Source organism: Taurulus bubalis (assembly GCF_910589615.1).
Source record: "Taurulus bubalis genome assembly, chromosome: 6".
Lineage (NCBI taxonomy): Eukaryota > Metazoa > Chordata > Actinopteri > Perciformes > Cottidae > Taurulus > Taurulus bubalis.
In genome coordinates, this window is record NC_136594.1 from 23,615,911 (window position 1) to 23,635,444 (window position 19,534).

General features: G+C 45.2%; 2 protein-coding genes across 2 annotated transcripts; both read right to left on the reverse strand.

The window, feature by feature from the left end:
* Window positions 1-2,850: 2,850 nt before the first annotated feature.
* Window positions 2,851-3,438, reverse strand: rhoh (ras homolog family member H; the record flags this gene model as incomplete). The annotated part of the gene is made up of 1 exon (XM_079219546.1): window positions 2,851-3,438. One exon carries the CDS (start codon window positions 3,436-3,438, stop codon window positions 2,851-2,853), a length of 588 nt encoding a protein of 195 aa, XP_079075672.1.
* A 3,726-nt stretch (window positions 3,439-7,164) lies between these two features.
* n4bp2 (NEDD4 binding protein 2) lies at window positions 7,165-18,317 on the reverse strand. Its single transcript, XM_079220186.1, has 16 exons — window positions 18,054-18,317; window positions 16,408-17,413; window positions 15,609-15,733; window positions 15,372-15,460; window positions 15,020-15,096; window positions 14,749-14,889; window positions 11,675-14,226; window positions 11,444-11,529; window positions 11,274-11,319; window positions 10,955-11,157; window positions 10,738-10,862; window positions 10,491-10,617; window positions 10,026-10,202; window positions 9,679-9,847; window positions 8,553-8,676; window positions 7,165-8,466 (listed from the first exon to the last, which is right to left on the reverse strand). The coding sequence occupies exons 1-16, from the start codon at window positions 18,304-18,306 to the stop codon at window positions 8,421-8,423; spliced, it is 5,346 nt and encodes a 1,781-aa protein (XP_079076312.1). The 5' UTR covers window positions 18,307-18,317; the 3' UTR covers window positions 7,165-8,420.
* Between the last annotated feature and the right edge of the window lie 1,217 nt (window positions 18,318-19,534).

Below are 19,534 nucleotides of genomic sequence, written 5' to 3' on the forward strand. Positions count from 1 at the left end.
TTTTGGTGTGTGTGTGTGTGTGTGTGTTTGGGATGTGGTTAAGTGTTTCTCAGCTTATCCTTGAAAAGCCTGTACAGCACCTCTGATCCTCAGCAGCTATGAACACCACATGAGACGGAGACATGTAGAGAAAGAGCGGGAGAAGTGTGTGTGTGTGTGTGTGTGTGTGTGTGTGTGCGCTATACATTGTTACACTTGCTACGTGTCAGCACATAATATGTCTGACAGCAGAGGAAATAGTTAAACAGATTTTTGTCGAATGTCGGCTTAATATCCCGTGCTGTATATGTTCTGATATTACACTTATTGAGTGTGTGTCTGCTGGCTCTCTCCCTTTTCCTCAGCGGTTCACCTGCCGTGACACAGCCGAGTTACAGCCAGAAACACCAGTGAAACACACACTGGTTCACCAAGGGGGACATTACATTACTGTAGGGGCTTACACTTTGACTATAAGCCACTACCTGGGGGCCCATTAAAAGGCCTCAAGCAGCTATAGGTTTATTATGTTTAGATATGAAAATAATGTAATATTCATTAAATAGTCATTCATATTTAAACAAATTCTTCCCTGAAATAGCTTTCAATTATTTATAACCCCCAAAAGCACTTACACAGTATGCAACTCAGCCGTATAGCTACTTACTGTGAACACTTCAGAGGAAAGCATGGTAGCACTACATGTACATGACAGAGACATTTCACTGGTTACGTTGCAGATTTAAATGTGACTGTCAAAATATTATAAATGATTATTCATGAAAGTATCCAGCATTGTGGAAGAATCTAAAGCTCCATCTTGAACAGGCGTTAAGTAAATTCAGTAAATTCCTCTATTTAACTTTTTAATGTGAGACCTTTTTTTTTCTGTGCGGCTGTGATACTTCTAGTTAATAGTTTGATTTATGATTTTTCTTTTTTTAACATCTTCTGCCACTGCAAATACCAACGTTCCCATTTAGAGAAAAGTAAAACAAGGCGGCGTTTGCCTGGAGCCTCTCAAATCCCCAAATGCGGCCCGAACTAAACACACTCAGGCCGGTGTTACTCACGGTCAAAAACATCAGCGTAATGCTCGCAGAAAAAGTTATTTCCAAACAGGCTGAATATTAGACGCGCGCTTTGAGTAAACCTTATTAGGTTATGAGTTAAAGATTGAGCGAGTCCAAAGTGCAACAAGTTCAACAAAGCACTCCACGAGGTCCCGACAGAACACCCAAATATGAGAAGACAGACATTACCTGCCTTATATCGAGGATGATACTCGATGAAATCTGTTTATTTAAAGTGGCCATAACTATGTGAGACTACACAGAGAAAGCAGACATACAAAGTCTTTCAATTACGCCGTGATTCTTCTCGAGTTTATTCGGGTCAGACAAAGTGGAAGTCAAGAAAAGGGTGCTTTCATATTGAACGTGCAACTTTCAATACGTGCTCACTTCTAATTCAAACCTGCAAACTCCCAGATGACACAGCCATGACAAGAGGAACATAACTGGACAAAAGTCAAACACTCGTCGATGATTTCCCAGTCTTTTATTCGCTGTTTTTATAAATTAAACAATACTGTCTCAATGTGTTGCATCCTTAGGTTTAATTCATGGACACTGCTTGCAAGAAAAATAGGTAGCAGGTCACGTCTTAATATCCTTCTCATATTCTCTAAAAGGAGGTATACGGTTAAATAAAAGCAAATACAATTCACAAATCCACAGTTGCCGCTAACATGTGGCATATGGTTTAAATAAAAAAATGTCTGATAATTTTGATGTTTCATGTTACTTTACTTTATTATAGTTATAAAATAAATCTTTGGATCCTCCACTAATACAACAATAATAAAATAAACGTTGCAATTATCTCATGTATATTAATACAATTGTTTTCATCAATGTTTAAAAAACTAAATGTAAGACTGTGTTGACTGTTAGTCAAATAAAAAAAAATTATGTCTGAGTCAACATTTACAACAATAAAAATACGTAACGTCCACATAGATTTTACATTTTATATATATATACATATATATATACATACATATATATACATACATATACACACACACAGAAATATGTATATATTTTTTATACATATGTATACATATATGTTTATATAAAATGCATCTAGAGAAGCGTATAGAGCTCTTTTACCGTCTGACGGTTTAGTTCCTGGTCTGATGAAATATGATCCTCTGGAGCAAAAATCAAGACTATATATTATGTGTGGAGCTCCATGCACCACATATGGACCCCTTGGGCTTATGCTGAAGAGTTTAAATCATTGCTGACAACATGCACTCACCATTATTTACTGATTCAATATTCATTACATTTCAGGAGAATAAACGGTTTGATTTCAACAAATCTGTAAAAAGCTTATGCAACTGCAAAACCCAGTTGTGTCATTGTATCTGTGGTAGTCAAGGCACTTATTCATTTGCTTATCCATCCGCAAACTGAGATATTAGGATGGCGTGCATCTTCAATATTAAAGCTTCGAGTCCTTTATTCATCACAGCAAAAGTTCTTCATGGAGCCGAAACATCTCTGTTGCCCCGTTTTAAAATCCAACCAAGTGACGCGCTGCGGTTCACTTCACAGACGGATCAGAAGAATCTAAGTTCTTTTCTGCCATCTCGTTCTGGATCAGAACCAAAGTAGAAATTCTCCTTTAAATATGGTGCAAGTTTCGAGCGAGTCTTTTAGTTCGAGAAAAAAACAACCACACGTGTGTAAGAAGAATACAGCCTTGGGCCTCCCGCTGAGTCTGAACAGCACGCTTAGACGTATGAGGTCAAAAAGTCACCCCAAGAAGGCTCAGGCCCCCCGCCAAGTCAAGGTCAAAAGGTCAAAAGACCTTGCACTGGTTGATGCTGAACATCCGCCGCCTAGCCCGTTTCCTGGCCTGGTTCACGGCCGTCCGCACCGCATACTCAAACACCTGTTGCACGCCGCGGTTACCCAGGGACGAGCACTCCAGGTAGCCTTTGGCGTGAACCTCGTGAGCCAGGCGCCTCCCCTCCGCCGCCGAGATGCAGCTCCCCCGGTGCGCCCCCGCCTCCCGCAGGTCCGTCTGCGTGGCCACGATCAGCACCGGCACCTTGGGCAGGTACGCCCGGACCTCGGCCATCCACTTGTTGTGGACGCTCGCCAGCGAGTTGGGGTTGGCCACGGAGTAGCAGAGGAGGACGACGTCGGCCTGCTGGTAGGACCTCGGGCGGATCTGGCGGAAGTTGTCGTTGCCCGCCGTGTCCCACAGCCCCAGGCTGATCTGAACCCCGTCCATGTACACCTCCACCCCCGTGTTCTCGAACACCGTGGGCTTGTAGGTCTCCGGGAAGGTCTCTGAGGTGAAGCGGACCAGCAGCGCCGTCTTGCCCACGGCGCTGTCCCCGACCAGGACGCACTTCACCGACATCTCCTCCACGTCGTTCATGGCCGCCTCCGATAGGTGTCTGGTCCCGTTGAAGGGGTATCAGGGGTCTCAGGGTTCGTCTCTCTTTATGGAGCTTCAGAGGCTCCGTCTCACCAGGTAGTCGACGGCGGCCGATCACTCCAGTGTGTGCTGTGCTCCCGTGTTCAAGTGGTCGTTTACACGGCCGGTAGTAACTCCATTCCTGGAGACCTCAGCGGTGACCTGATCTACGACGTCTCTCTTTCCTTAGGGTCCTCAAACGTCTCTGATATGGAGTAGGCCTCGCGTTAACGTCTTCGGTCTCCAGGCTTCCTCGTCTCGCCTCGCTGGTTCCGGGTCTCTGCCGTCTGTCCTCCGGCCGTCATTCTGTCCAAAGAGGCCGGCGCTCTCAGAGATGAGGAGGGGAATCTACTGAGGAAGAGAGGACATGTCACCAACATGAAGGCCCTCTGGTCGGATCCTCCTCACGTTGATGGCTCTCAATACGTTCTGCACGACAAACAAGATGTCTGTTAAGAGTCAACCGCTAGAGTACTGCGTGAGGCAGATTACGTCAAAGTTTCCCTTTTTGTGACAGAATGTCTTACGTTTAGTGCAAAAAAGTGCCGATTAAATACGGAAGTAAGGATTCTGTGTTTGGGTGTGACCCAGCATTCACAGCTTGATCACGAAGACTCAAACAGAGGCTCATTTTATACAATAAATCTGTATTTGCTAAATTATGAAGCTCATACATAAATAAATATATATATATATATATATATATATATATATATATATATATATATATATATATATATATAACCTGCCTTTCACCGATTCTTCTCATGTGTCTCCCTCATAACAAGCCCACCATAAACGAAAACATCTGATAGAGGAAGAGGACGTCTCCGTGGGTTACTGTGCAATATAGTGGCATTATATGCACATTGGGGCTTTTACTTATTTTCGATCAACAAAATCTGCTGATGTTTTTTTATTATGACTTCTGTCGCATTAAATGACCAGTTAACAGCTGTATTAGAGCGACAGAAATAACAAAGTCCCAACCTCAAAACCACCTGCCATGACACACGGATGGAAAGACCATAATCACGTAAACGGGACACGTCAATCAGTGTGGTTTTCTTTTTTCTTCACACAATTAAACTTTCTAAATGATCTCTCACAAAAGAAGTCACTCTCAGCCTGTTAAAAAATAAAGGAACATTAAATAAATAATAATAAATGAGGTCATAAAACCCTCGGTGCAGCTGATTTAACTGACCGACGTTTTAACTCTTCTTACTTCATCTTACAGGCTTTTCTTTTGGTTTACATACCATCAAATATTTCTTTACTCATTCAGAAGGATCTCTTTGTTCAATGAAGATTTCACTTCAAAGGTTTTTAATAGGTTTACAGTTGAAATAAGTTTAGGGTTTCGCTACCATTATGGAGTTTTAACTAAATGTCTAAATATAATAGAACATAATGGACTAGTAAGATTAGCAACACAGTGTTTTATCAAAACAAATAACAATATAATTACCTTTCTTGTCAGTCTTCTCGATCTTCAACGGGCGGATGACAGCTGCCGCCTTCACGGCCCGACAAAAAACCCAAACCAAAAGGCTTTTAAACTCCAGAAACGGTTCGTTATTACTAGTTATCTGCCAAACTGGAAACCCTCAAACGCAATTTCTAAAGTCTGTATTAATTAGAACACAGATGAAATATCTTGGCACATGCCTGACAACGCCGAGGTTAATAGTTAAGCAAAGGAGGGAAGAGAGAGAGAACGGCAGAGAAGAAAAGTAAAACACATCCGCTAGTTGAGTGAGGAGGTGGGACTCGCTTTCTGTTCGCCTCCCCCACTGCAGCTGTGGGTTTGTACCATTGCATCAGGCATTTCACACAGCAGCAGAGCTCAGGTGGTTAAGATAAGATATTTTTTTGAAAGATCACGTCCCTGATCACAGCGGTGATGTTGGTACACAGAGAGAGCTGTGCAATCAGAAGTGGACCATCTTTGCCGAGTGAAGCCACTGCAGAAGTGTTTTAAACATGCATTCTCTCTAATATCCATCAGGGGGTGACTCCTCTGGTTGTATAGATGTCTATGAGAAAATTACTCTACTTGTATCTTGATTTATTCCTCAGTAAACATTGTAAACATGAGTTTAAGATCTCAATCTCTAGTTTCAAGTCTTCAATACAGCGTGATGTTCATTTAGTAAATTATGGACATTTAGAGTCAAATAGATCATAAAGTAGTGGATGCTTTAGGGCGGGATTACCATAATTGACAGGTGGCTATCAGAGCCGTACACCGTATACAAATATGGCAAAAAAAAAAAAATGGCAGTGGCCAAAATGCCAAACTCAAGGCTTCAAAGCGGAAGTCCACAAACCAACAATGGGTGACCTCACGACAACTACGTCCACTTCTGATGTACAGTCAATGGTACACACACACACACACACACACACACACACAATGTGTGTGTTGCCGGTCCCCACAAAGATGCATGTGAGGATCTATGGGAACTGCAGACAGAGAGGCATCCGTTTGTTCATACATAGCCATGGAATATGTTCTTATTTGGTGTAAAACCAACTGTTTATGGTCATTTCTGGTTGTTTTTAATCACCTCAATCATCCATGGTCCATTTAGAGTCAAATAGACCATAAAGCAGGGTATGCTTTAGGGCGGGGCCACTGTGATTGACAGGTCGCTGTCGCTCCCAGAGCCGTACACGTCAGCAAAGCATACCAAAGCAGCAGTCCACAAACCAATGTGACGTCATGATGACTACGTCAACTTCTCATGCACTTATGGAGAACGAGCCTGCAACGACTTCTGTGTTTTGTCGCCCCATGAAATCTGAGTAACTGACTCAAGTGATGTCACTTGAGTCAGCTGGGTCTGAAGAGTACACGTTTAAAAGTTAAACACAATCTGTTAGTGTGGTGTTGGACAGACGCGAGTTCACCAGACCTCTGTGACCAGCTCCTGGTCTCGGATCAGGTCTAGCAGGCTACGTTAGCCGCTACTAGATTCACACACACGCATCTCCTTCCAAACTGTCAGCGGTCGAGTTGCACTGTGGGTAGTGTAGGCATCAGGTGGGGAGGAAGGAAGAAGAATGTGTAGAATGAAAAGAAAAAAAAAGGATTTGGTTTTTGCTGCCACGAAGAATTGTGACCAAAAAAAAACAGTTTTAACCAATGCAATGCTAAATCTAGAAGTATTCTTTTACATGTATTGCTCTCTGGTTCTTGTCCCGCTAGCAACACTCCAAATATATTGTTAGTCAACGGTCACGCTAATAAATCCCTATGCATTTTATTTGACAAGTGAATAGCTTATGATCTGCTACCACCTACATTGTCAGTCTGTGCCATGAACACAACACAGTCTTTTTGTATTAAAATGTGCATGAGTCATGCTCTTACCCTCCGCTACATCCCAGCCACATGGATTTCATGGGGTTCCCGAAACGCATTAGTCCAGTAAAAGAAATCCGCCGAAGGGATTATACATATTTGACCCAGTGAGAGATCTTTGTTTTTAAATCTGGCTCTACACTACTGCCTACATGTTGGGGATGCTATGGCACAATAGTTATCATGTGTAGAACACAAGCTCTTTGTATTGACTTGTAGAAATCATCATTGTAAATCAGCATCACTTCCACTTCATAGAAAAGGCACAATTATACGTGACATCACTCACAGACTGTAAACATGAGTTTGTCGCAGGCGAATATAAAATAACTAAAACTGGTTTTGTTCAAACAGCCGTAGCACAGGGTTATGTTTTCCACTATGACATATCCATTGACGTAAAACTGTAAGTCTGAAACTGTAAACAAATAGTAGTTTATTCCACAATACAATATTCCCTGTAAAATATTTTAACAAATTCATAGAAAAATACAATTTGTGGTCAAAAAAATAATGTACACTCAGTAAAAAAGTATCAACATTGTCAATGCACCTTTATGAAAAAAATATATCACACAGGAGCTGTTTTAAATCTACAAAAATAGTGTAGAAACCTGAGGAATAAAGGATTTGGCACAGTGGGTGAAAAAGAAAGCCGGAAAAGTCTGGAGGCGATCGACTGGCCCCGAGAGAAAAAACCTAACAATGTGGAATCTTTTACCTGAGTTTTTCGAATATCAATATGAGTATTTAGTAAATGAACAGTTGCAGTGTGTTGCTGAGGCGGCTGCTAAGAAAAGAGGCCGATCACGGCGGAACTCACAGAGCAGTGTGTTCAACCTATTTGTTGGCCTTTTGATCCTCTGAAGAGTTTCAGGTTCACCTCCTGTCTGAGAGAGACGCACTGTAACCCGACAGAGAAACACAAAAATAAAAATCTCTCTTCCTACTTAGCATCTGGTTTGGTGGCAAGTTGCATTAAATGTAGTATTGGCATCAAGGAAATAATGCTTAAAATGCATTTTCTTTTAAACGGATCACTTAAATCCCTCGAGAGCAGCCTCCAAGCAGAGAGCACGCAATCCTGATCCATTCAAAGTTTTCCTAAAGTCATAAAATCACATTGTCTCAAACATAACTCCGTGTCCGTGAATGTAAGAAAGATTAAATAACGCCTTGTTTCAACACGAAGCCTTCAAAACACGGCAGTTTATGCTTTCTCTTTTTAAGTCACACTCTTTAAAATGTAGATAAAACAATATGTCACGCTATAAAACCTTTTTACATTTTATATGTACATAAATTCAAGCTTCACAGCTGCATAAGAGTTGTCTTTCATAAACACAATAGAAAAAGGATCTAAATTAAGATTTTAACTAAAATGACTCTCAATTTAAAAGAGTGGATTACACGACTGCTGAATTAAAAAAAAGAGACCAGAGTGTGTACCATACTGTACATACTGTAGTATGTAGTATTGTGGAATTAGAGAGAGACAGAGTAAGAGAGAGAGTGTGTGTGTGTGTGTTCCTCCATAGCAGCTTTAGCTCGACTCCAGTAAACCAGGTTCTTCTCACTTCAAAGAGACCAACACGAGACCTGGCTTTGGCTCAGTGAACCTGAGAGATGAAGAGATAGGAGAAAAGGTGTAACGATGTACATGTTGTGCATGAGCGTGTGTGTGTGTGTGTGTGTGTGTGCATACCTATAGTGTTTGTTGGTGAGGTAGTCTATAACGGCGGGGCGGATGCGGGCCACGCCCCCCTGGCTGTGGTTCCCTCTTCCTGTGATGACAGAGAGCTGAGGTCGACACAGACCCCGCTCACACTCTACAGAGGAACGGGCCGGAGACGAACAGAACACAATCAAGTTAACGTGTTAGATGTTCTGATCCCTCACAGGATTTAGATGTGCACCATGCAACGGCGTCGGCGTAACATACGCAATACCTGCAATCAGCTCTAAACCTGTTTAAGCAAGAGTCCCAGTTGGACCCTTACCCATAATCCAACAGGATTTTTACAATGTGTGATTGTTATTTATTTTTAAACAGGTCAGCCCTTCACAAATTCCAGTGAAACCAACGCTAAAGTGTCTTAAACTTGCATTCTCTCTACTGTCCATCAGGGGGCCGACTCCTCTGGTTGTATAGAAGTCAGATGTAAAGAAGTCTATGATAAAATTACTCTACTTCTCTCTTGATGTATTCCCTCAGTAAACATTGTAAACATGAGTTTAAGTCTCAATCTGTAGTTTCAAGTCTTCTTCAATAAAGTGTGATCGGCAGTCTGTGTGTGATCGCTCTGGAACAGGACCTGGACTGTGTGTCTCACACACACACAGTCACACACACACACAGTCACACATTCGCACGCGGGCATGGCTGAAAACCAAGATGGCGGCGGCCAAAATGCCAAACTCAAGGTTTCAAAGCGGCAGTCCACAAACCAATGGGTGACCTCAAAACAACTACAGTACGTCCACTCCTGATGTACAGCACGTGTGTGTGTGTGTGTGTGTGTGTTTGTTTGTTTGTTGCCGGTCCCCCAAAAGATGCATATGAAGATCTATGGGAACTGCAGACAGAAAGGCATCTGTTTGTTCATACATAGCCCATGGAACCCATATACGAATATGTTCTTATTTGGTGTAAAACCAATTGTTTATGGTGATTTTTTTTTCTCACCTCAATCATCTGGCTCATCAAACAATAAGGGTGGGCTGTCTGTGTTACTTGAGTTGAGACCACAGTCTTAACTATCCTGATTTGGTGTCTAGTAACACAGCTGATAGTAAGCGGAGTGTGTAGAGTACGGCGTAGTGCTCATTACCTGTGGTTTTGTCCTCTAAGACCTGGGCCAGATGCTGCAGGGCCTCATCCACATGCAGCCCATGGAGGTCCAGGATGTTCCTGGGCAGCAGCGATGAGTTGACCCGCTCAAAGATCTGGACTGCCGCGCGGTGATTGGCCTCACGCATCCTCTGGCCGTGCAGGTGTCCCTACAAAAGAGGTGATGCAAACTCGTTTACTGTGAGCGTAGACTCACTTATTTATGAAAAAAAAAAAAAAAAGCTGAACCTTTCAAATAAAACAGATACAAGGAAAGCTTAAACGTAGTGCATAAAAACAGTGGCTCACAGGTGAAATGAATACATAAAAGACATTCAAGCTTTTCACCTGCTGCGCGTAAAATGAGGCCACGTCTTTGCGACCTTGCTTGTGGGCCTCGGCCGCCTTGGAGAAACACTCAAGCTGTCGGCCCTTCTGCTGTTTGGCCTCGGCCCTGAAGTCCTCGTACTCTGGGTCCTCTGTATCCTGATAGTCGGGTACAGCTGACTCCGCGGGCTTCTGTCTCTGACAAATACAAAAATAAACAAGATAAATAATAGATGTATACAATGGAAACACTGAACTGGGAAATAAGGCAGTACAATATATAATGGAGTCATGCTTTACATTAAAAACAAACTTGAGTGATGTAGTGTAGATAAACTCTTGCTATATGTATCACATATGTCGTTATTACAAACACAGCAAATGAAGATGGCAAATAAATGCGAAAAGGCAACTAAATAAAGATACAGCGGTCAAGAGATAGACGTCATACACGAGCCTACATAGTATGTGTGTGTTCACACACACCTTCTCCCTCTCCTTGCTGGCTGCTCTGAGGTGGTCGGAGCGAGGAGCCTCTGGAGCGATCACGGTCTTGACGGGCTCCTCCTCCAGCAGAGAGCGGAGAAACAGCTCCGTCTGGATCAGGCTGTAGCTACGCAAAGAGAAACACGGACACATGCGTTTTTGCTTGCTATAGGAAACTGAAAAAGAATTGCCTGTTGGCATTATCAAAGTCTGTGTCAACTAAATCAAGGGAGTCCAGTTTACTCACTTGTTGTCTCTGAAGATGTCCTGGAGGAAATGCCTGTCAATGGTGGGGAAGAGGGAGAACAGCTGGTTCTCCTTCAACAGGGCAGCTCCATCGCGCCGGTCCATGTCCGCACGACTTTGTCTGGTCTGAGAGAAAGGAGGGTTGGAAAGGGAGATCAGGACGTGTGGCGGCACAGAGAGAGGAGGGAAAAAAAACTGTGCGATGTATGGATACTTACTTTTTCCACGTTCTCCTGCAAAGCCTGCTCCTCTTTGATGATGTCTCTGAGAGACACGTGGGGTTGCGGCACGTTCCAGTGGTCCATGAAAGGCATCCGACTGCGGGCCTCCGGTTGGTTGTCCGGAGACGGGAAACGTGCTGGCTGCGTCCGATCTCGTGAGCCGGGTCGGGCCCCCGGTGACTCGTCCCAGTGGGCTGAACCTACACAGTCATTCAGTAAGGTTAGGAAACTAAATGTGAAACGTAAAGTAAAACATGAATGCAACACGGTATTGATCATATGCTAAGTTTGTGTCTAAGTGTGTTTGTGGACTTACTCTCCTGAAGCAAGTGAAAGGAAAGAGTTGCTTGTCTCTGCTTTTCCTGTAGAACAGCATTCACAGTCAAATGAACAATGGGAGACCCACTCACAGTAAACCATGGTAGTATTAGTGTAGGCTCAGAGGTATCACAAACATATGGATTCTAGTCGCTTTGAGGAGCTCACCTGAACGGTTTCCTTCCACTTCTGGTGGAGCAGTTTGGCCAGGCTCAGGTCCATCTGCACTGCATAGTCATCAGCGGAGCATGCACCTGAATATTGTGGATCCAAGAGGTTATTTTCAGTCTTCACAACAACTACTTCCATTATTTTGGGCACTGACACTTTGAGGCCTGTGTCGTTGTCGTCGTCCGAATATTCGAATATTCCTCAGTGTGACGCCTGTGTGTTGTTTACCTGAGTCTGCTCCGACGGGGCCGAACAGTTCAATTAGCTGCAGGGCCACTTCGGTGGGTAGTTTCAGCTCCACGCTCTGGATGTTCAGGTGTTGGCTCCTCCTCTCCTCCACGTGCCTCCTTCCAGCCCGCTCCTCCTCCTCCCTCTGGTCTCTCTCCATCTCATCCAGCTCGGCCTGCAGCAGCCGGTGGACCTCGTCGATGCTGGCGATCTCCTCCTCCATCTCAACTCTGGACTCTTCAATTATCACGGCATCATCGAAGCTTCCGCCCCAGCCAAAGGATTCTGGGGGAGCTGCACAAGGCCCACTTGGATCCCCTTGAGAGGTTGTTGTCTCAGGATGATCTTGGTTTCTAACTGGAACAGCGGCACCTCCAAACATTCGCGCGTCGGTATTGTCGGCGCTCTCATCCGACTCACCGACTGCAGACTGCTGAGTCACCTCCTCAAACCCAGCTGGCTCTCTCTGTGGCCAACCTTTGGGGCAATGCTCAACTGGGTCATTAGGATGCAACCTGGTTCCTTCAGGTTTTCCTAAAGCTTCACAAAGAGTCCGCTCACCTCCAGTGCCGCTGCCGCCCTCCTCCTCCACTTCCTCCCCCTCCTCCCCATCGTCCTCTCTGAAGAACCTCTCTCCAGAGTCCAGCAGCAGGTTGGTCGTCCACTCGAGGTCCTGGTGGCATTTGTCATACAGATCTTCCAGCGTGTCAAAACTAACCAGTTTGAAGTGGCGGCTGAGGATGCGCAGGCTCTCCAGGCGGTCTTGATTTGCCCCGAGCTCCTTCTCCTCCACCTGCGTGCCCTTCTCGTGCGCCACGTGGTAGGGCACCTCCCTGTGGGTGCACGGGTGCACCGCGACCGCCGCGGAGACGGCAGAGGACAGCTCCGGCACAAAGCGGGAGGAGTCGCCGCAGATTATTGCGAGGGCGCCGGGGTGGCCGTGCACGGCGGGGTGGCCTCGCCGATTGAGACGCCAGAGGAGGGCAAAGTCTTGAGGATCCGTCTGGGTGGGGCTGCCCGTGTCTGCCGGGGGAGGTGGGGACGGAGGCTGCGGGCGTGCGTCGGATCCGGACAGGTCAAGGTCGGGTTTAAGGCCACGGTCAGGTTCCAAGTCTGTGTTGGTGCTATTCTGAATGCTGGTCACACTTTGGGCGGCGCTATTGGGACATTCGAGAGAACTCTGTGAGGGAGCAGGGCAGTTTTGAGTGAAGGTGAGCGCCAGTTTGCACTGTTTCCCCGATCTACGACCCTGACGCTGCCTTCTCTCCTGACTGCCTCCACTCAAAGCACTGCTTTCGGCCTCCACGGAGCCCTCCCACGCAGGACTCTGGCTCGCCTCGCTAATGAGACTCCCATCAGCTTTAGTCTCTCTGCCATCCTCCGTCCTGTCCGTATCAGTGTGACCAGCGGCCGGCCCGGCGCCAACATCACCTTCGACATTGTGGCCTCCCATTCCATCATGGGACACATTTGCCTCCACAGTTTCGGAGACGACTAGCGGATCAGCTGTAAGAGCTGAGATGGTATTCGTCGGGTTGGTCAATTTCAAATCCACAGATTCGCTGCGGAGCTCTAACACATGATCCTTTCCTCCTGTGGTGCGTCTGGCTTCCTTTCCCATTGCAATTCCCTCCCAGCCGCCAATTCTTGATTCTCTGACCTGAGAGTCAGCTGCCTTCCAGTCCAACACACAGTCGGGTAACTCACCTCTGTTGCTGTTAACCGCCTCCTCCTCCTCCTCTTTTTTCTCCAGTTCCTCCCCAGAGCTCTGGGAAAGCGAAGACAAACGGGAAGAGCCCGTTTGAATGTCGGCAGCTCCTGTCTGAATGAGATCAAGAAGCTTCTGAAACTCCGTCACATCGGGTCCCGGCTGCAGCTTCGCTTTATTTTTGTCAGCCTCGGGACGCACGCCTTCATCTTCCTCTCCGTTTCCGTCTTTCTGCCCTTCACTTCTCCTCACCAGCCGCTGCTCGAGGGCCGCTCCGGAAGGCCAATCTCCTGCAAAACCCAACATCTGAGGCCTTGCCTCCTCTCCCCCATCCCACGCTGCCTCACTCCCTTCCTCCTCCTTCGCCTCGCCGTCTGATTGGTTCGTGTCTTTCACCAGATCGGACCTGTCGAAACAAGACCTCCTGCTCGGCCTCTCTCTCCGCACTCTTTGCGCAATGGACTCTGAGAAAGCCACGGGCATCTCTTCCCCGCGAGGATCTTCACTCATCACTGACTCCACAATACAGTCGGGGATTCTCGGATCTCCTATTGGACGAGTCAGGTCTAAGTGGGCGTCTAACTCAGAATCTAATTCTCCCAAATCCATGTCATCGACCCTGTCGAGCATTGCTGGGTTTTCCGTGAGAGTTCCAGTGAGTTGGAAATTGAGCGACTCCGTAGATTTGTGGCCGCCGTCTTCCAGCATTTCCGCTTCAATACAACGGCCAAAAGATGACACGTCAGGGAGGGAGGAGTACAGCTGAGGGCGGGATATCTTACATCCCTCAGCCAATCCAGGTGGCCCGACAAGGTCAGGACCCAGTGTTTTAGAAGTCACAAGCCTGTAGAAAACAGGAGAGATATGTATGGTAAGATAGCTTTTGATGGGAGCACAATCGCCGAGTGATGATATTCATTCATTTATTAATTTGATTTATCTTAACCCAAAAATGTTTTTAACCAGGTAATATTTAACCGTCTGTGGATTTATAAAAAATAAAAAACCAGAATAATCATTTGTAATGTTTCTAAAAACTATTTTTTATTACAGTTTTTAATTTTCATTCATTACATGCTTCTCCAGGGAACGGGATTCCCGACTAGGTCTTCTTCAAGCACACGCAACGTGATGCTAAGCAGATGTCCCGACCGTAGACTGTACATAAGTAGAGGGGTGTAGTCATCGCGACGACACCCATTGGTTTGTGGACTGAAGCTTTTCAAAGCCTCTAGTTCGGCCGTCGCCATCTTGGTTATTGGGTCGTCACCGTCTTGTTTTGTTTTTTTTTAAACCAGAAGTGACACGAGAGGGTGGAGCGAAGTATAACCGAACGCTGAATAAGACATTCGGCGGTGAAACTCACTGCAAGCCGCTGTCCTCCAGAAGGAGGCGCCGTTTCATTTCAGGCATCCGCGAACCCATGATGGACTTGATCGTGACGAAGCGCTCGCAGTTATCGAGCATACGTCGGATTTTTTCCACCGGCACATCGTGTTTGGTGCGTCTGATTACGCACATAGACACAAACAAAACAGATACAAGTAGCCTCTAACAGCTCTTCATGTACAAAACAATATTCAGTTGACGTTCTACGTTAAAAACTAATGCGAATATGAGTCCTCGCTCTCTCTCACCTCTCCAGTTCTCTGGGCTTGTTCTTCCACCAAGTGTCCGGCTCCCGGAACAGCACCTTGTATTCATGTTTCAGTGCCTAGAACAGTTCATAACAGTCATGTGTACGACGTCCACAAATATATTAGCAAGATATTTAGAAACAAAATGCTTCTCCCACTGTTAATACACAAGGAGGTTTAAGGCACGAGTGTATTTCAACTGGCATCTCCAGCTGAAGTCGGCGCCGGACGCGTCCTGTCATGTGTTACGTGTCAGTTATGAGTGGGGGTGGACGGAGCACTACAGCCAAATGAGTTAGACACGTGACCTCCGAGTTCCCATGCTTCATGTATACGGAGCAAGCTGACTGACCTGAGCCACGTATGGTTTCATCTCCCAGCCCTGCATGTTGGTATTGTCAATGATGATCGGGTTAGCGGCCCTCTCAAACGCCTCCTTGGCTGTGGAGTAAGGTTGGCACGAGAGAAACAAAACACTTTAAAAAGGGAAACAATGGCAATCAATTACACTGATGAAAAAATATTATAAAAATGTTGACTTTTGACTTGCGGCATCGTATCTTATCAGAACTGTGTGGATGTAGATTACCTCGCTTGTGGTTCCACTCATGGGCCTCCCCAAGAGCAGCGGGGTCAAACTGATAAACTCCATTGTGAGTGAAGTAATCGTCCGTGCTCAGTCTAACTCCCCCTGGGTTGTGCTCCAAGAAGGTTCTGCAGACACACAATATAATACAGGTTTTGTTTAGCAAATCATCTGACTTTAAAAAAGCACTACACAAAGAGAGGTTGCAATATTAACACTGGCTACTATGCTACACAAACCTGCTGGCAAGTAAAAAAATAAATAAAATGAACAAGCGACTCTTTTCATAGTACAACAACCAAAGTATTTCAAATTGCAAACATGTGTACTTCAGACTATTTGCCAGTATTTATAACTGTTTTTTTTTTTCATCAATTAACACTTGAAATTATGAAGGCACTTACAAATGACCAGTTAGTATAACATTTAAACCATACTGGTTTACATTTTTAACTCTTTACTTAAGATTTCAATCAACTACTTTTTTTTGTCTTTTTACTAAATGTACCAAAATACTGGCAACACGGAAGATCTTGAAGACCTTTTAAAAACACAAGCTACAAAGTATTTTAAAGAAAGAAGTAAATCTTACAAAGAAATCAACAAAAAGCCAATGAAAACCCCCCAAAGATTTGCACTCCTTTGACCTCTGAGACTTTTTAGGAGTTACGCTATAAACGGTTATAACCTTTAGTTTAAAGCCTTGACCTTGGCAGAGCCAGGAGTACCTGCTTTAGTTTTGCAATAAATGTGAATTAACAGTTGTTTCTTATTCCATTGGCAAGTATCCCAACATTCTTGCCTTGCCAAGGTCGACTTGCCAGATCCTGGAGCACCGCGGAGCAGCACGAGGACCTTCCCTTCCAAACGAAGCCTGCTGTGCTGGGCGGGAGGATGCTGGGAGGGAGGATGATGGATGGGAGGATGCAGGGCGGTGGGCAGGGTCCAGGACTTTGGAATGGTAGCAGCAGGTCTGAGAGGTGCCCGAGGGACCGGGCCCTGACTCGGCCAGGGAGAGGCAAGCCTGGGTTGGGAGGACCAGGGAAACGGCATCTGAGCCACGGGGGTAATGAAGGCCGGCCCCTGGTTTCCGTGGACGCGGGGAGAAAACATCGGTGCCTGCAGGTTCCAGGGCAAAGACTGATTCCACGCAGTCGCCTTGGATCTCGCTCCACCGACCATCGCTTTAGAGGGCACGACCCCGGCCTCGCCCGAGAGAGCGTGCGACGGGTCTTGAAGCTTTTTATACGCCTGGAAGGCCGAGGGACGCCCCGAGGTCGCCAGGTCCAGAGGAGGCTTCGGCTTGTCTTCAGGCGACTCGGCCATCAAGTGTGTGAAATCCACTGCCGACTGCTGCCGCTGCTCAATGATGTCGTCTTCCCAAACGCTGAGCCGGTCAAGTGGAGAGGAAGTTCTGGAGAAATGCTCAACCGGGCCCCCTCCAGATCCAGTTTGCAGGCTGGCCTGAAGCAGCTCAGGGAGGATCTGCTGCTGGAACGGCAGCGGAGGGAGAGCGGGGAGGGACACACCAGCGGATAAATACTGGCTGCTGCTGCAGCGCTCTTCCTCTCCACCTCGCCGGGCAGTTAGTGCCTGCAGCTCCTGGTCAACGAGCAGGTCCAGCTCCTCCGTCAGGAGGCTGGTGGGGGGCAGCTGGGATGGTCTGGAGGAGTCTAGTCCATGTCCAGAGGAGTGCCGCGGGCTGAGCAGGGCGGCAGTTCGCTCGAAGCCGGAGACATGGGAAGGTGCGGGGCCTGCGACCTCAGCAGCCTTAGACAGCTCCAAGAGGGAGTCCATTGCATTTTCAACTAGAACACAAAAATAAACCACAGACACACGAAAAAGAAAAGAAAAGAGTGGGTCAATTATCAAGTCGTTATTCAATACATTGTGGATGGAGGGGAACAAAATATTTTTCCCATAAAGTTTTACCACAGCAATGCTATTAGCTATTAGCACTACACACATATATAAATAAATATATGTAGTGTGTATAAATATATAATAATAAATATATATACGTATTTCAAAATATATGTATTAATAAATATATATTTCTGAATATATACATATTTTTGTACATATATATATATATTTAAAACATATACACACACGCCACACAGGTGGAGGGTGCGTGGGTTGCTGAACCAAGAAATGCGAGGTGCAGTTTTCGATGACGGCTGATACTGTCAATAATTATTATTATAATAATAATAATAATAATACTAATAACAATAATACACCTGGGACCTCTACTGTGAGCTCATGCGTGCAGAAACATGCTGTCAGAAGTACACAGCTAGCAAGCTACACTAAATAGCATTCCTACGAGTCACACACACACACACACACACACACACACACACACACACACACACACACACACACACACACACACACACACAACAGGTCGGACAAGTGTCTTCTGTGCTTTAGCGCTAACGTCACCTTTAAAATCGCACTCGGACAGCACGATGTATATAACTTCGGGGTCCAGGTGCGAGAACATCTCCTGCATGCTTTTGACGATGTTCTCCTTGACGCAGCTGGGGAGCGAGCTGCTGGCTGGGAAGTTGTTCGCCATGGCACCGTCAAATCCCGCCGGTGGTCCGTAACCCCTGTTGTGGCCGAGGCTTCCTGGCTCTGGCGACCCGCCGGGAACTCTGGCCGGGCTCTGGCCGCTCTTCTTCCGCCGGGGCATTCCGTGGTCGGGCTGTAGCCGCCGGTTGTTCTTATTAGCGGCTAAACGGCGCTAGCTAACTAAGTCAGGAGCTGAAAACATGCTTCTGCAGCGTCGGGTCGAGTAACCAAAGCGCGACAACAACTCCAGGTTGTGATATCTGACAGCACTCCAAGCGGTGGAAACCTCAGACTGTACGCGAGCACCGGTCGAAACCGGAAATGAAGGCGGTGACGTCAAAATAAAAGTTTGTCAAACTTGTATTTTTACTTTATTTATATTATATTATAACATTTCTTTATTTGTATTTTTTATAAATTATATTTATTTGTATTATTATTTATTATTTTTATTTATATTTTGACTGAGATCTGAAGTTGTTCCTGACCTTTCTGATCAAAAATGAATGTATGTGCATTCAACTGCAGCAATGTCTCAATGAAAAACTACTCCTCCTGCATATATAATGATGTGATATTATATAATATGTATAAAATAAAATAAAAAATAAATTTGAACTTTAAGTTCTACTGTAGATTCAATTGTAAATATGCATGCTCCCATTTATTGCACTCTGTTTATTGTTAAATGTGTTTTTGTTTATTGGTTAAATGTGCAATGTTATGCACCTCCCGCCAGGACAAATTCCTTGTCTGTGAACACATACAAATATTGTCAAAAAAAAAGTACTCCTGCAGCTAAAATGGTTGATGCACATTACCAACGGAACAAACATATTATACAATGTCGGATGTAAATATGATATGAAAACAACAAAAGCAACCATTCACGATATGGGTAAAGTTGAACCACTTTTTTTAGTTTTTATCTACCAGTTGACCGCCAGGTGTCTCTACTCTCACAATTCCCTATTTTACAGAGAAAGTTAACGTGCTGTATGTATTAACACACGTAGTGTATTAGTAGTAGTAGTATGAGTGGTAATAACAATTATAAAATAAATAATATTTGTAAACGTGCTGTTGGTCGCAGAAATAAGTGTTGACTTACTAGTACTTTTGCCTTTTAAAATAGAAAAGCAGAATCTGATAATGATTATCATTACTCGAAGTAGTAGCACACACACACACACACACACACACACACACACACACACACACACACACACACACACACACACACACACACACACACACACGACACAGGAATATGGTATCATACATATGTGAATTACAAATCAGTCACGTATGTAATCAACCGAATATTGACACGGGAGGTTTGTTAAAGA

Excerpts from the sequence above, each read along its gene's own strand:
- n4bp2 (XM_079220186.1), bottom strand. The coding sequence starts at position 18,306 with ATGCCCCGGCGGAAGAAGAGCGGCCAGAGCCCGGCCAGAGTTCCCGGC. Across the intron at positions 14,227-14,748 it reads CTGGAGGACAGCGGCTTGCA|GCTTGTGACTTCTAAAACAC; the intron begins GTGAGTTTCACC and ends TGTTTTCTACAG. Across the intron at positions 8,677-9,678 it reads CTTAGAGGACAAAACCACAG|AGTGTGAGCGGGGTCTGTGT; the intron begins GTAATGAGCACT and ends GTTCCTCTGTAG.